Genomic DNA, 16,125 nt, shown 5'->3' on the forward strand with positions numbered 1-16,125 from the left:
ATGTGACTTGTGGTCGACATCCTTTCATTGTTTCTCATCAGGTTTCCCGATCTGTTCTACAATTGGATGGGTAGTTTAATTCATGGGATCGGTAGATTACCTGTAACGTATGCAGCATGCAAACCTGAATGCAAAAATCCACCTCCTATATGTATATGTGGAGCAGTATGCTCAAATAACAGTTTTAAAGCAAGCAGCTTGAACTCCAGCACGAGTGGTGTATGTAGATCTTAAGACCAGACTGAGGGATTTTGAACATAACAGTGGTGTGGAGAGTGAGTTGAAGAAGCAGATCATCGGTAGAATCCATTTAACAAGTTTTTCCAAAGCAAAGTGGTAACATTGTATTTTTCAGTTTAATTCAAAACCTTCCCATTTGCTTGTGTGCAGGCACATCGATTTTGATCTGGAAAAAACACTTCTCCTGTTCACGGCTGGACGTTATGAGTTTACCAACAAGGGAGCAGACGTGTTCCTGGAAGCCCTTGCGAAACTCAACCATCGGTTGCAGGTCAGTGGTGTTTAGAGAGCAGTAAGTGTCCAAGCTGCCTTCCAAAGCCAGTCGCTGACTGGGCATCCTCCGTCGTGTGAAGTCCTTCCTTGGCACTACTGAGTTCCTCACCACATACAAAGCTTTCATTTGCATCTTGATGGAATACTGCTCTCCCCTCTGGGCTTGTGCTCCTGTCTCACACCTAGCTCGGCTTCACGCTGTAGGTGATTCTGAGGGCCTTTCACACTCTCACTTCAGGCAGGTTGGCAGTCTTTGTCTTCTACCAACTCCTCTTCGGCCTGGGTTCCCCAGCTCTGTCTGTGCTCTATCCCCCAAATATTCCTACAGGTCACACAAGATCTGCCAGCAACCCTCTTCCGGTGAAACTGCCAAAATCAAGACTCTCTGCTCACCCCTTTCATTCCTCTTTTCTCCCGCCTCTGGAACAAAATCCCACTCCTCCCTCCAGATCTTTAAAACAGCTGTTTATCACCATCTTATCTTTCCCCATCCAAAACCTTGATCTTTTCTACCCCCGTTAATCCACCCCCTTCAAATTCCCTGTTTTCCTTCCTGAAATCCCTTCTCATGTCAATCTTGTTTATCCTGTGTACCCCACCCAGCCCTCTTCCTTCCACAGATCTCCTGATGTCCCTGTTCTCCACTGTTGTGCTTCTCTCACTCTCTCACTCTCTCTCTCGTCTCCTGCTCCCTTTATTATATGTTATACGTATGTTTATTATATGATATAAAAATTTATTATATGGTCCACAAAAAAAAAGTGTCATTTATTTCTTTGCCTCTATAGTATTAGGGTTGCCTCAACAACTGGCTTTATCAACTGATCTCAAAGTCTATTGAACCTGCCCCAGTTCAATGGAATTAAACTTTGTGTTGTACACTTGAATCTTTTGAGTTTGGGTCTGTGCACCAAGGTCTTGAAGAGCAAAGTGACAGTGGTGGCTTTCATAATAATGCCAGCAAGGACCAACAACTTCAATGTGGAAACTCTACGTGGCCAGGCCGTTCGAAAGCAGCTCTGGTTGGTGATGTAGTGAATGCAGTGTTTAATATTACGTCTTGCATCCGAGTCAAAGCAAAGGTTCTCGGTGTGCCATAGTGCTATTTGATTGCGATCGCAGACGAGGCTTGAGTGTTTTGAATTGAACTGACAAGCTGTACGAGACACTTATTTCCAATTAATATCTCATTCGAAAGAAAAGAAAACTTGTCAAGTGGCGGTATTTAATTGGCTGTGGATGTTGTTTTTAACTTGCAAAATCGAAGATTTTTCAAGTATTTTGGTCGGTTGCATTTGTTATTCTGTCTTTGTTTTTTGGCACTCGCCGACAGGTCACAATTCTAAACCGATCGTCATGAAACTTCAAGTTGTAGAGGTCGTCACAATTGAGAAGCCTATTGATTTTGATGTCAAAGGTCATCTGGAGGTCAAATTTCTAAAATCGCCATTTTTCATCTGATTGACTTGAATTGAACGGCATTTGCATATTGTTACTAAATTGGGAAAGCAACTATTTTTGAGGTCAACTCGAGGTAAAACTTCCAAAATCATCAATTTTCATCCAAAAAATCAATTTTCATCCGACTTGAAAATTAAACAGCAATATTGCACAGTGCCTCACTGAATTGGGAAACAAACTATTTTTAAGGTGAAAGGTCAACTCGATATCAAAACTTCTAATATCAATTTTTATCTGAAAAATCATCAATTTTAATCTGACCTTTCCACATTATTGACCTTTCCACTTTCCACATTAGTAACTGATGACATCTTAATCAAAGATCATTAGTTAATTTTAATCTTGATGAAATTTACAATTTGATGTCCATGGCAAGCTTTTTAAGGGGGGGGGAGGGGTGCATTTTGCATGCATCGTGCTTTGCATGACGTCTTCTTGTCTTGTTTTTTTGTTGTAGTTGTTTAGAAAAATTATTAGGCCAAATATTTTTTTCTGAGCTTTTAGTGAATTGCAAAATGTTTGTTTTAATTGTGCACCTGAACATTTCTTAATTGGATATTGTGCATTTGATCTAAGCTTTTCAGTGGTATTCTGTCATTGGAAATGGTGGTCAATAGAAAAACGGCAATATACTTTTCTGATTTTCGCACAGGGACACTGCAAGCGCAATAAAGGAGAAATTTGGCAAAAGGCTTTACAACTCGCTTTTGATGTAAGTTGTGCATTCCCACTCTTCCTATGACCCTTTGGCCGGCTTCCTCCCCTTGGCCGCCACTTGCTGACTTGCCAGCCTCGGCCCTTCGGTCCTTTCCCCACCAGCCTCCACCCTGTCCTTTCACCTTGTTTACTACCACTCTGTTGGTCATTGGCAACTTGGTTGATGTCATTGTTTTTCTAGGTGTGAAATTCCAGACATGAATAAGATGACTGACAGAGAAGATACAACGCTACTCAAAAGGGCTATTTATGCTGCTCGGGTAGGGATATCGTTGTGTTTGTGGATGTTTTGAGGTGACCAACCTGTGATTTCTTTTTATTTTTACCCTCTCCAGAGGAGAGGGTATTGCATTCTAGTCCGTTTTTTTTTTTGTTTTTTTTTGTGTACAAGATTGAGACTCGTGTAAGAGCTACCAATCACAAAAAAAAAACGGACGCACAAAACATACAATAAAGGAAGTGGGAGACGAGATGGGGAGAGAGAGGGAAGCACAAGTACAACAGCAGAGAACAGGGACATCAGGAGATCTGTGGGAGGTAGAGGGCTTGGGGGGAGGAGGCATGGCAAGGGGGGGGGGGGGGGGGGGAGAGGTATAGAACACATGGACACTGCTAGGACTTCCAGGAAAGAAGTTGGTATTTCAAAAAAAGTGGATCTGGGGGTGAATTAACCGGGGTAGAAAAAGATCAAGGTTTTGTATGAGGGAAGATAAGAGATGGTGTTGAATAGCTGATTCAAAGACCTGGAGGGAGGAGTGGGATTGAAGAGAGTGAGGGAGTTTGTTCCAGAGGCGGGAGAAAAGAGGAATGAAAGAGTGAAGGTGAGCAGAGAGTCTTGATTTTGGCAATTTCACCAGAAGAGGATTGCCGGCAGATCTTGTGCGAGCTGTAGGAATATTTGGGGGACAGAGCACAGATAGAGCTGGGGGAGCTAGGCCGATGGGAGTCTGTAGAAGACAGAAATACCACCAACCTGCCTGCGGTGAGTGAGTGAAAGGCCTTCAGAATCAGCTTCATCACGGGAGATTCCAATGATTCTGAAAGCTTTGGTTTCAACAGCGTGAAGCCGAGCTCGGTGTGAGGCAGCAGCACCAGCCCAGAGGGGAGAGCAGTATTCCATTGAGCTGCGGATGAAAGCTTTGTGTGTGGTGAGGAGCTCAGTTGTGCCAAGTGTTACGGATTCGTCACTTCCGTTGTGGTGGTTTGCATCCACTGTAAATATTTCTGATTCCATGTACTATTATTGTTTTCAAAAGGTTTATTGTCCATGAACTGTTTTCAAAAGTAAAAAAGCTAATGTTAAAAGAAACAGGAAACCGGATCGGGAACCGGACGACGAAGAGGAAGAAGAAGAAAAAATGGCGGGGCGAGTGAGTCGGACAAGGAGCCGAGCTACTGGTGGTCTGGAGCGAACGTTGGCGAGCAAGAGTCACGAGCGAACTTTCGGGTTTCCGGGAAAGGGATTCCTGCGACAGAGTTGTCATCGCTGTGACCGATCAACCTGCGTGTCAGGTTTTTGGCGGTGGATTCCGAGGAGAATTATCGCCGGTTACGTCTCAAGAACGGGTCGCTGGCCATTTTGATTCGTGCGTCGAGCAAGGTCTTTGCTTCGTCAGCCGTTTTCACCGCTTTCAGACGTATCTGGCGTGTGTGTGTGCACCGAGGCTTGAAGATTAATTTGCGGTTCGCCGACTGTGAGCCGTGAAAGTCCATACCCGAGGGTGTGATTTCCCAGTTGCCTTGAGGGCACCTTTGTGCAGCTTTGGGCTGTGTGACTGTACTTGCCATCCGCACGGGATTCTGGTCTCGATTGGACATTGTTCTGGCGATCGCTGGAGCGAATCAACTTTGGGTTTGAAGCCGGGAATAAGAGACATTGGGAATGTTCTTGTTTCTCACTTGGAGCACAGTGAGTTCTATATTACAAATCTGATGGTACCATAATAGGACATATTGATTGTACTATTGAATACTATTATTGTTGTACTGTTATTCTTGTGTGATCTTAATACAATATTTGTTTGTGAGTAACAATTGGGGTGGCTTCTCCATTGATCTTTGACATACAGAATAACACATTTTTCTGCCGTGACTCCTCTCGGGGCTCGGAGGTACACCGTGACCAGGGGATCGGGGAGGAGAACGTAACACAAGGAAGGACTTCTCACGACGGAGGATGCCCAGTCAGCGATTGGCTTTGGAAGCCGGCTTGGAAATGTGGTTTTCCCAGGAAAGATCATGGCAGACAGTGAGATGCAAAAGCTTGAGTGACAGAATTTCTTGGAGAGGATTGTTGAGAAAGTAGATGGGAGGGTTTTCCAGTCGGTCTTTTTGGAGAGACATAGTCTGTCATACCCTTCCTCCCGTCCATGGTACACTGAATCTTGTGGTGAGGCAGTTGCCCTGAAACAACTTGCCTTTGCCTCCTGGAAGACTAATCCAACTGAAGGCAATCTCAGTTCCTTCCACCAAGCTCGGAGCAAGTGTGTCTACCCTCAGGAGAGCCAGGAAACACTATCTTCACTGTTGTTACATATTTATGTGAATGTATGTGAATTACTATTCAGGTCTTTGCTTATCAATGTGGACTCGATTAAAGGTTGTTGTGATTAAAGGGTCAGGAGCCCTTCTGGGAAAAAGAGACCGGAAACGGAAGAAGAAAAGACACGAGGTCCTGGAGAAGCGACGATTCTTCTTCTTCCTCGCCGAGCTCGGATGCGAGCGGTATCGATTGAGCAACGTAACAGAATCGGCGTTTAAAAGCCCGTCTGGCGAGAGGAGTTACCGGGACGTGTAACTACCCTTTGACACGTCAAGTCGCCGTGGGTTCGTGCACGGAACCAAGCAGCTGGCACAGTTCGCCTCACCGTCTACAAGGCCGCGTACGGGTCGCACCTTGGGCCGCGCGCGCTGGGCAAGCCGCGTGTTGCTTTGCTGTACCCGCTTTGCTTGGCCAGGAGGTGCGTGCTGCAGCCGTTGTTCCCGGTACGGGACGTGCCCGGTGAAAGCACGTCAGGAAGGGTCCGTTCAACCGCCCACATGCGGAGATCGAACTACCGGAGTACGGAGACATTGAGAGAGACATTGACCATGGAAGGAGTCGGGAGTGGGGCTCACATGAGGAATGTATAAGATGGCCATCTTAGAGTTATTATAGATGAGTTTACATCTTTGTACTATTGATTGCTGATTGTGGATGGTTGTTGATTGCTCGGGGAATATATCATTGATTATTCCGGATCCTTGGTGTGGGGTTTCTTATTGGTTGGAATTCAGATTTATGCGTTACGAAAGAGCATAAATAATAGATCTTTCTGGTGGAGTTCCTCTCACGGTCCGGGGGTCACCGAGACCAGGTAGTCACCGGGAGGACCACGTAATAGTCAAGACTGAGTGTGAGATTTGTCAGGATTGAAAGACATGTTCCACTTGTTTGACCAGTCTGTGATTTTGTCCAGGTCTTCAGAGAGAGAGAGAGGAGGCTTCAGACTGCTGATCTGAGGGATGAGGAATGGATCGGCAGAGAGTGGAGTCATCAGCAAAGAGATGGAGAGGATTTTCCAGAGAGCGTGGGAGAGATCATTGATTAAGACCAGAAAAAGCACAGGGCCCAGAACACTGCCTTGGGGAACTCCAGCCTGAACAGGAAGGGGAGATGAGAGAAATCCATTCACGGCCACACGTTGACTACGACTAGAGAGGAAGTCCGCCAGCCATGCGTGGAGATTTCCATGGATACCATAGGAGGAGAGTTTGGTGAACAGAGATGGGTGCCAGACCGTATCGAAGCCACGTGGTATGTCAAGGGAGACGGCTCTGATGTCCTGTTTGGCATTGAGGACCTCCATCCATTGCTGAGACGGCAAAAGCAGCATGTCCAGAGTAGAGTGACGAGTGACCTGGTCTGAAACCAAATTGATGATCAGAGATCAAGCCATTGGAGAAGAGGAAGGATTTGATATCCGAAGCAATGGTGGATTCCATGACTTTGCTGATAATTGGGAGCAGGCTGATTGGTCTGTAGTTGCAAGAATCTGTTTTTGCACATTTTTTGTGTGCAGCGGTAATGTTGGCTGATTTCCAAACTGATGGCAGATGACCTTGAACAAAAGAGGATGAAGAGAACAGAGAGGGTGTGAAAGAGCAGCAGAGCAGGATTTTAGGACTGGTGGGCTGATGCCGTCCGGTCCAGTTGCAGAATCGGAGTCGTGAAAGAGCAGCAGAGCAGGATTTTAGGACTGGTGGGCTGATGCCGTCCGGTCCAGTTGCAGAATCGGAGTCGAGGTTTGACAAACTTCACCTTGTCAGGAGAGGACACTGATTCCAGGAGCAGCTGGGTTCGACTGGGAAAGGTGGGTACAGAGAGAGATGGGTTTGGGACAAGATTTTGAGGCAAACAGAGTTGAGTCATTCAGCTTTGTCACGTGTGGTGTCGGCTGTGTAGCCATTTGAGATAAGGGAGGGGATGGATGGGGAACAAACACAAGAAACAGATTTAACCAGGCGCCACCAGTATTTGGAGGAAGGAGACAGGTTTGAGAGTTGTCTTTAGAGTTGAGAGATCGTGCTTCCGGGCTCTCCTGAGCGTAGACACATACTTGTTCCGAGCTTGGTGGAAGGAACTCAGATTACCTTCAAAATTGTCTTTGTTTGTTTGTCTGTCTTTGTTTGTCCACACAGAATAAATATGATTGTCTCTGCAACCGTTGGTCCAATTGACAGGAAATTTTCACCATAGGTGTGCCTCCTCCAGTGGAATGTTTTTATGATAATTATGACGTCATAGGTCACGTGGTCGGGCGCCATCTTGGAAAAACCGAAAAAAACATTGCACCTCTATCTTCGAAAGCACTGCATAGAAAAAGATTGCTCATTGTAACGAACTCTCCATGGGGAGTAACATATGTTAATGATGATGTCATAGGTTCCTCGATTATGACGTCATAATTTGACAAGTACAAAACTTCATCCGATCAAGATGAAATTTCTTGAACGTCATCTATGGATAAATTGGAGGAAAAAAGTGAGGTCATTGGTCACGTGGTTCAGCTGCCATATTTGTTTTTACACAAAAGCCTTAAAAAAAACACTAAACATGTCCTGGTGAGGGTCTGCACTCTGATTGCTCTTGTTTATTTTGGAAATGGGAGCAGTTGAGTCAAAGAGAAAGAAAGGCTTGACTCTGTGATATTCTGGAGATGGTGACATGCAAGGAAATAGAGCCCTGGCACTGATCGGCTTCCAGTGAGGTTCCCACTGGAAGCCTAATGTTCTTGTTGAGATTATTATTATTATTCTAACAAGTGTGGAGACAATTCCGAGAACCATTATAGCTAGTTCTACGAAAGTTTAAGTAAGCGATTGTAGATATCAATGTAACTAGTACATTTCAAATTTTGTTTTGGCAATTTTGATTTGCATTGGCTGCCATTGCCTATGACGTGACAAACTTTAAACATCCTCTTCTCCAGAACCGCTGAACAGAGCAATGCAAAATTTTCCAAATATGATCACCGCCATGGGAATAAAAGTTTGCAAAAACAAAACAAAAAATCAATCGGTCACGTGGTTTGGCGGCCACATTGGATTTGAAAAGAAAACTTTAAAAATCCACTTCTCCGAAACTGCTTATCTGATTGATTGATTGACAAAACTTGAAACATGTTTACATACCGATGGTGGGGAGTTTTTAAAATTTTTTTTGCAAACAATGATGTCAGTCAAGTTAATTGGCCATTATCTTGAATTAAAGTTTAAAATTTTTTTTATCTTTTCCGGAGAACCGCTTAACGGATCAATGTGAAATGTCATACATATGATGAACTACTGATGGGGTTAGGGGAGGGAGGAATATTTGTAAACGATGTCATCAGTCACATAGTATAATGGCCATCTTGGATTTAAGGCAAAAAATATTTGAAAATCTATATCTCCAGAACCGCTGAATCGATCAATCCAGAACTTCATACGTATATAATTGACTACATATGAGATTTTTTTTTTGCAAACCCTGACATCAGTTATGTGATATTGCGTCCATTTTGCTTGGAAGCCTATCAATGCTCACAGTTCTAGTTTGTTTTTGTTGTTGCATGCCAGAGACAGACTCTTCCTCCAGTGTGTACACACAATATGCTCGAGGATGAAACAGATCCCATACTCAACACCATTCGCAGAATTCGTCTATTCAATTTTCCACAAGATCGTGTGAAGGTAAGAATACCCCGAAAAAAAGAAAAGAAGTGGGTCTAAACATTTATCATCACTTTTGAGTGTTGGGAAAGTTTTTGACTTTTTGGCCACCTGCATTTGTGAGGAATTTTCAATTGATTCTAAGAGCACTGAGTCTTGCGATTATTAAGTTGCGTACAGAAGCAAATGCTGAGTACAATTCCGAGATAATGGCGTTTCATTTGCTCAAAACACATTCCTGCTGATCGGTGCATCAGCTGTGTTTCTTTTGTTGGGGAAGGGATCAGGATGTTGGCTCATGGAGCTTTATGTCGGGAGGAATCTGTCTTCATTTGCATGAATTAATTCTTGGACAATTGACGATCAAAAAAAAAAAATGCAAGGGATTTGAGATGGGAAAGCTCGGATGGGAAAGCCAAATAGGCAAAGCAATTTCTTTAGTCAAGTCTTGACATACTTTTGGGTGGGTAGTTCCAAACATTCTTTTGATCCCCATGAAGAAACTGATCACTGTGAATTTATGTGCAATGAAATGGTGTTCTCAGATAAACAATGTTGTTGTTTTTTGTCATTTCAGATAATCTTCCACCCAGAGTTCCTATCGTCCACCAGCCCGCTTCTCCCAATGGATTATGAGGATTTTGTTCGGGGTTGTCACCTTGGTGTATTCCCATCGAGTTACGAACCCTGGGGATACACACCAGGTGGATCGTACACTTGTGATGAGACAAAGATTGTTACTTCACCCATTACCATTAATTTTACCTTTAAGCGGTGAAGGCGTTTCAATATTTGGCTATGTCCATCCACCAAAAATGAAGAACCTTCTACCCCATCGAGTTTAATTCTAAAAGGTTGTAAAGGGTAAATATAGGGGATTCTGAAGGGTGATTCCATGGGATTTTTAAGGGTAATGCTCGTGTTTTTCGTTTGTTTCTAGTGTTTGCCTATTTCATATTAGAAATGCCAAACTGAACCGCTTCCTACGGACATGGGTGCGATTAGTTTTTGTTTACAAATAACCTTGTCACAGATGTCAAAATGCCATTTCACCCAAAAAAACAAGACCACCTTAGCATTTTTACGACATTTACCATTATTTTTCAGCACTCCTCCAGCTGACCCTGCTCTCCCTCCCCCTGACCACCCAACCCTGCTCTATCCCTCACCCCACCCCTACCCTCTCCCTCGACCCTGGTGCTCTCCTTACCCCCGACCCTGCTCTCACTCTCTTTCCCCCCCCCCCCCGACCAGATGGAAAGACGCTCTCCCTCACTCCATCTCTACCCCACCATCGACCCTGCTGTCTCCCTCTGACCCTGCTATCTACCTCTTACCCACCCCCACCTAGCTCTGAACCCTTAACCTTCACCCACTATCCTGCTCTCCAACTCTCATTCTCCATCTTCTCCATTGCCCTTTCCAACATTTATTTTGTCAAGCCAATTTGAAAGTGGAAAATATGCTAATCCTCCTTTATAACCAATGCATTCCAAGTTACTTTCGTTCAAATTGATGTTCTTACTTCTGCTTATCTGCCTTTTTGCCTCACAGCGGAGTGCACTGTACTCGGTATTCCCAGCATCACCACAAATCTTTCTGGTTTTGGCACTTTCATGTCTGATCATATTTCGGACCCTGCATCATATGGTAAGCCTAATACATGGGCTCTTAGCCCGGTGTATATCGTTGGTTAAGTTAAAATTGTTTGAATTGAAACTTGTGGTCTTCAGATGAGCACATGAACATACCCTATTGAAGAAGCACTAGCTTTTGGGACACCGTTTTGGCAGCTCGGTTATAATATAATATAATATAATATAATTTATATATATATATATAATTGTTTGAGCACCATGTATCAAAGGATGTGCTCGGTAAGTCAGATGAAATACACACAGTAGGGGGGTGGTGGGGGTCGGGGCAGGAGCAATGCTAGGGGAATGGACACCATGCCAAGTGTGAGTGAGCCCCATGGGTGAAAGTGTGTACCCGGTAGATAGAAACAAGCACACAGCACACAGTGGTGGGGTGGGGGAGGGGCAGGCTGGGTTGGGAGGAGGTTCATCATGCAAAACCACCTTGGGGGAGTGAACGATATTCATGGCAATTTTGAGGCCCGTGAGTCAAAAGGTGTGGCTGGCAAATGAGGACAAACACACACACTATGTGTATGTATATATATATATATATATATACTGTGTTCAAAAAGTATCAGACCTTTATTTTTCGTGCGTAAAAAAAAAAAAAAGAAGCTAGGGAGGTGTTGATTGGTGCACGTATGTAGGCGATCCTAATGCACACGCGTGAATTTTTTCACACCTGCAGAAGCTGTCATTCGACGGCAGACCGCCGATGAGTGAGGAAATGTAAGTGAGCGCCGTCGGATTTTCGTTTTTGACAAAATGATGGAAAAACTTGAACAACGCTACTGCATCAAATTTTGTGTGAAGCTTGGCGATTCCCAAGTGGAAACGATCCGCAAGATTCAACACCGTTCATTCCATTATGAAGAGGATTTGGGCTTCAGGAGAATCTCAGCGAAGTTCGTACCAAAGCTGCTAACGATTGAGCTGAAGCAACTCCGTTTGGAGAAAGCACAGGACATGCTGGAGACTGTGAACAGCGATCCCAGCTTCCTCAACACAGTGATCACTGGCGATGAGTCCTGGGTTTATGGGTACGACCCAGAAACCAAGTTGCAGTTTTGATGCAAGTTTGATGAAACACGAAATGTGATGCAGTAGCGGTTTTTTTTTTTTGGTTTTTTTTGTATACTGAATCGAGGCTCGTGAAAGAGCTAACATTTACTTCACAAACAAATCAACCAGACAAACAAAATATATAAAAAGAGGGAGCGGAAAACAAGATGGGTGGAGAAGGGGAAGCACACAAACACAACATTTGAGAGCAGGGAGATGTGTGGAAGGGAGAGGGCTTGGGGGGAGGAGGCGTGGGAAGGGGGGGGGGGGGGGGGGAGGGAGAAGTATAAAACACAAGGACACCAAGGACTTCCAGAAGAGAAGTTGGTATTTCAAAAAAGTGGAATTGTGGTGAAATTAGCAGGGGTAGAAAAGATCAAGGTTTTGGATGGGGGAAGATAGGAGATGGTGGTGAACAGCTGTTTTAAAGACCTGGAGGGTGGAGTGGGATTGAAGAGAGTGAGGGAGTTTGTTCCAGAGGTGGGAGAAAAGAGGAATGAAGGAGTGAAGGTGAGCAGAGAGTCTTGATTTTGGCAGTTTGACCATAAGAGGGTTGCAGGCAGATCTTGTGCGACCTGTAGGAATATTTGCGGGACAGAGCCCAGAGAGAGCTGGGGGGGCAAGGCCAGAGAGGAGTTCAAGTTTTTCCGTCATTTTGTCAAAAACGAAAATCCGACGGCGCTCACTTACATGTCCTCACTCATCGGCGGTCTGCCGTCGAATGACAGCTTCTGCAGGTGTGAAAAAATTCACGCGTGTGCATTAGGATCGCCTACATACGTGCACCAATCAACACCTCCCTAGCTTCTTTTTTTTACGCACGAAAAATAAAGGTCGGATACTTTTTGAACACTCGGTATCGAACGATACTATCGATACTATCGAACACACTCGGTATCGAACGATACTTTTTGAACACACATATATATATATATATATATATATATATATATATATATATATATATATATATATATATATATATATATATATATTGTTACGGTCCGTGGATTAGATGTTACTTTTACAGAGCGGAGGTAACCGCGGCCGAACACTTTTTTTTCCCCCGATTCACCCAGAAGTTGGCCGTATCGCGCCACAGCTACTCAATGTGGGAAAACTCTAAAGCGACCGAATGCAAAGAGGAAGAAGAAGACGTACAGAAGAGTAACGGGGTTTATTGTTTACACGCACATAAGCAAATAGAGCAGTCACGATTATTTACAGGGGACATGAGACGCAGGTGACACAGTGCAAATGACTAGCTTACCTAACAGGCTTAATTAATACCCAGGACAGAACAAACGAAGACACAGACTCACGCGGGGAATTGCAGAGTGGATTGGCTGGAAGGAGGAATGTTCAGCTCAGACCACAAGCTGGAAGGCTTGGCAGGGCGCACAGCAAGCCGGGCCTCGTCAGGCTGGGAGTGAGCAGGGCGACGGCGGCACGTGTATCTCGCTGCATGCGGCCGGGGCTGGTTGTCTCTCCACGTCTCAGGCTCTTTTGGGTCCTCCCCTTCTTTCTCCCAAATCGTCTGACGCGTCTTTCTCTCCTTGCGCACTTGTCTCTCTGAAGGCCGTCTCTTTTCAGACTCAGAACTCATCTGCTTGGGGAACGTCCCGCAGCGGGTTATATATGCCCGCCCCTCAACCTTTGCGAACCTCCTTGATCTTTCTTGCCACACCCTCTCGAAGTCCAACCCCTTGTTTGTGGTTGGTTGAGTGGGGCTTACTCACTCCTCCCCTCTCTGACGAGGTGGGGACCTGCCTTTCTTCCCCAACCCTGCCTCGTGGCCAATGGCGGCTTTGGAAGGGATGTAATTGCCAATCGAAGCTTGGCAATGACGAAAGGGGGAAATGGAGGTTTTTGGGAATGGGAATGAAGGGAATCTATCTCTTTCACTTGGTGCAATGGAGTGTCATTCTAATGGAAGACAAGGCCTTACTCTAAAACACATAATAAGATATAAGCTACTGAACAAGGGTTTTATCGGGTCCTGCAATGTGGTGTTTATGGAATTAACTACCGAGACGCCCTTTTTATCTTTACATAACTCTGGAGGCAGGAGAGGCCATATCCAACAATGTTACACAACAATTTCCAATACAATACAAAAAAAAAAATGCCATCCTCATATCCGCAACACTGCACCCTCCTCCTCTTAGGCACGTCCCGGGCCTATAACTTTAATTTAGTGTGACACGTAGGTGTAGTTCCCTCTACTTTTAACCTGACCCTGAGTGTGACAGTTTTAAAACATAAATAAATGTGTCCCGCTGCTCCATTGCACCCTGCCTAACAGACTCACGCCCACAGTTAACCGAATTGCGGAATGGTCTTCAAACTACACACTGACGGTGGGGAGCATTATTTACAATTGACGCTACTTTTATTTACAAAACGTAACCCAGGACCTGTAATTGTTCTTTCTGGGGGGGGGGGGGGGGAGACACAGTCTGCTCTGCATCGACGCACCATGAAAGCACCCAAAAACGCACCAATACACCCCCAAGCACCAATTGGTGCAATCACCATTGTTCAATGAAAATAAAAACAACAACCCCTAACCCTGCAGGTGATCTCTTGCTCTTCGGCTCCCTCTGCTGGCTATTATTATTTCTTCCAGTTGTTGTCATTTTCTTTGCTGGCGGCCTATTTGCAATAAAACTTGCCCAAATGTGTCCATTTATTTTATTTATGGCCCACAGGGCTGACTAGTGTGGTTCACCTGTGGGGCATCGGTGCCCTGTGGCCAAGGTCCGCCAGCAAGATTTCGGGCCCTCATGGCCGGTTCCAACAGAGGGGCCATGCCCCAACCCATGGGGTCCATCAGTGGTGCTCGGCCACAGACATGTGGTCCATAATGTGGTGCATCGATGCAGACAGCTGGTTCTGGGAGTTCCGGGCGCACAATGGCGGACTCACGCACGCTCCCCTCAGCGCCCAATGGCGCACAGGTCATGTGGGAGACAAAAGTGGGAAGACAGATGAGCGAGGGGTAAGGTCACAAGGGTACACATCAATAAGGCAATGCAAGGTGAAATGCGTACGGAGGGCGAAGTGAGAAAGCTCGTCCCTACCGTACGTCACCCCCCTGTCACCTACACTACCCTTGCCCTTACCCCATATGTACAAAATCTACACATTTACAAATTCGTCGCTACTGTCACGTCTTCCCCATATTTCTTCAATACCAAATTCGTCTCCACAATCCCTCTATCCAAAATTTGCCATCACCCAATTCGTCATCAATCCTCATAAGGAGGAAGAGATGGAACATCAACCACAATGTCACACCCACGTCATGATGCGTCTCACAATCCAAAACATTTGCACATAAAAAATAATCAAAACATGGCATGGTGTGGAGTACCTGTCACCTCAGGTGAGTGGATGTAGATGGTGCGAGGAGCCTTCAATCCTAACTATCCTCTAAATGACATTAACACACGTTACACTACCCGGGGTCTTTCCCTGCCAATCCATTGGCCACTTACACTTTGGGTTCTAAAAACCAATTCCCATTGACCAAACTGTGGTGCTGCTCAATTTGGGGTCTCACTCCCCCGATTCATCTCCCGGTGCTCTTGCACAATTTCTGGGCTGAGACGTGTAGCTCTCCCAGCAGGTCTACCCACCTGCACACCTCCACCACTGCAGTTGCCACCCGAGCTTACCTAGCTCCTCACCCTAACCTAACTAACTGGGGAAGGCCCCTCCTGGCTCTGTCACCCCACTCGGTGCCCTCTGGCACTGGGCTACCCGGGTCCGTCCTCCGGATCCTCGGGCCCCATTCACAACTACCGGCTCCCAGAGCCCACCTGCGGCCTCACCTGGCCGACATCCTCACAGTGGTGGAGTGCCCAAACCAACTACACACACTAACAGGCTACACGCCCAGCCATTTCCACAACACTAATGCACCCATCCAATCACCATTCTTCCACCCGCACCACAGATGCCAATATCCAACCACAATTTACCTATACCCTCTACCTAACACTTACACTACCCGCCCCGGGTATTCGTGATGGGGGTCCATCCTTCCCCCATTCACACCTTTGCACCATCCACTCCACTCCATAGTTTCCACCATACTCACTCCACGACCATCCATTCCAATACTCCATATATTCCACACTCCATGTATTCCACACAACCATTCTCCATACACCTGTTGTTGCACACCTGTGCACTCCTACCTGGTGCCACCTGCACCCTCCTTCCTTCCTGGACCATTTGGTCAATACAACTCACATCACTATCACTATCACTCTCACTCATACACTGCTCCATCCACCTGTTCAGTTGCACACCTGTTCAATCACACCTGTTCACCATACACTTTCATACACCTCCAACACTCACACGGCATCATCTCATCTAACTACTCCCCTCTGAAACTTGCGCTTCCCAGTCGCCCCTTTAAACTATTGCGCTCCCACGTCATTATCATCCACTCTAAACTATCTGCGTCCCCACTACAGGTATCAGTCACTACCTAACCTTAACGTTACCCAATGTCAATCTCTAGGGC

General features: G+C 45.6%; 1 protein-coding gene across 1 annotated transcript in view; it reads left to right on the plus strand.

Annotated features, from left to right (window-relative positions):
* The window catches only part of LOC137412097 (glycogen [starch] synthase, muscle-like), a 66,759-nt gene that overhangs the window by 29,669 nt on the left and 20,965 nt on the right, over positions 1-16,125 (plus strand). Inside the window, exons 7-13 of the mRNA XM_068097352.2 lie at positions 391-511; positions 1,429-1,535; positions 2,627-2,686; positions 2,873-2,951; positions 8,791-8,904; positions 9,461-9,587; positions 10,438-10,533. Of these exons, the coding sequence (XP_067953453.2) occupies positions 391-511; positions 1,429-1,535; positions 2,627-2,686; positions 2,873-2,951; positions 8,791-8,904; positions 9,461-9,587; positions 10,438-10,533 (704 nt within the window). The remainder of the gene's footprint in view (positions 1-390; positions 512-1,428; positions 1,536-2,626; positions 2,687-2,872; positions 2,952-8,790; positions 8,905-9,460; positions 9,588-10,437; positions 10,534-16,125) is intronic.

This window comes from Myxine glutinosa, chromosome 1 (genome assembly GCF_964187855.1).
Source record: "Myxine glutinosa chromosome 1, kmMyxGlut1.1, whole genome shotgun sequence".
Classification (NCBI taxonomy): Eukaryota; Metazoa; Chordata; class Myxini; order Myxiniformes; family Myxinidae; genus Myxine; species Myxine glutinosa.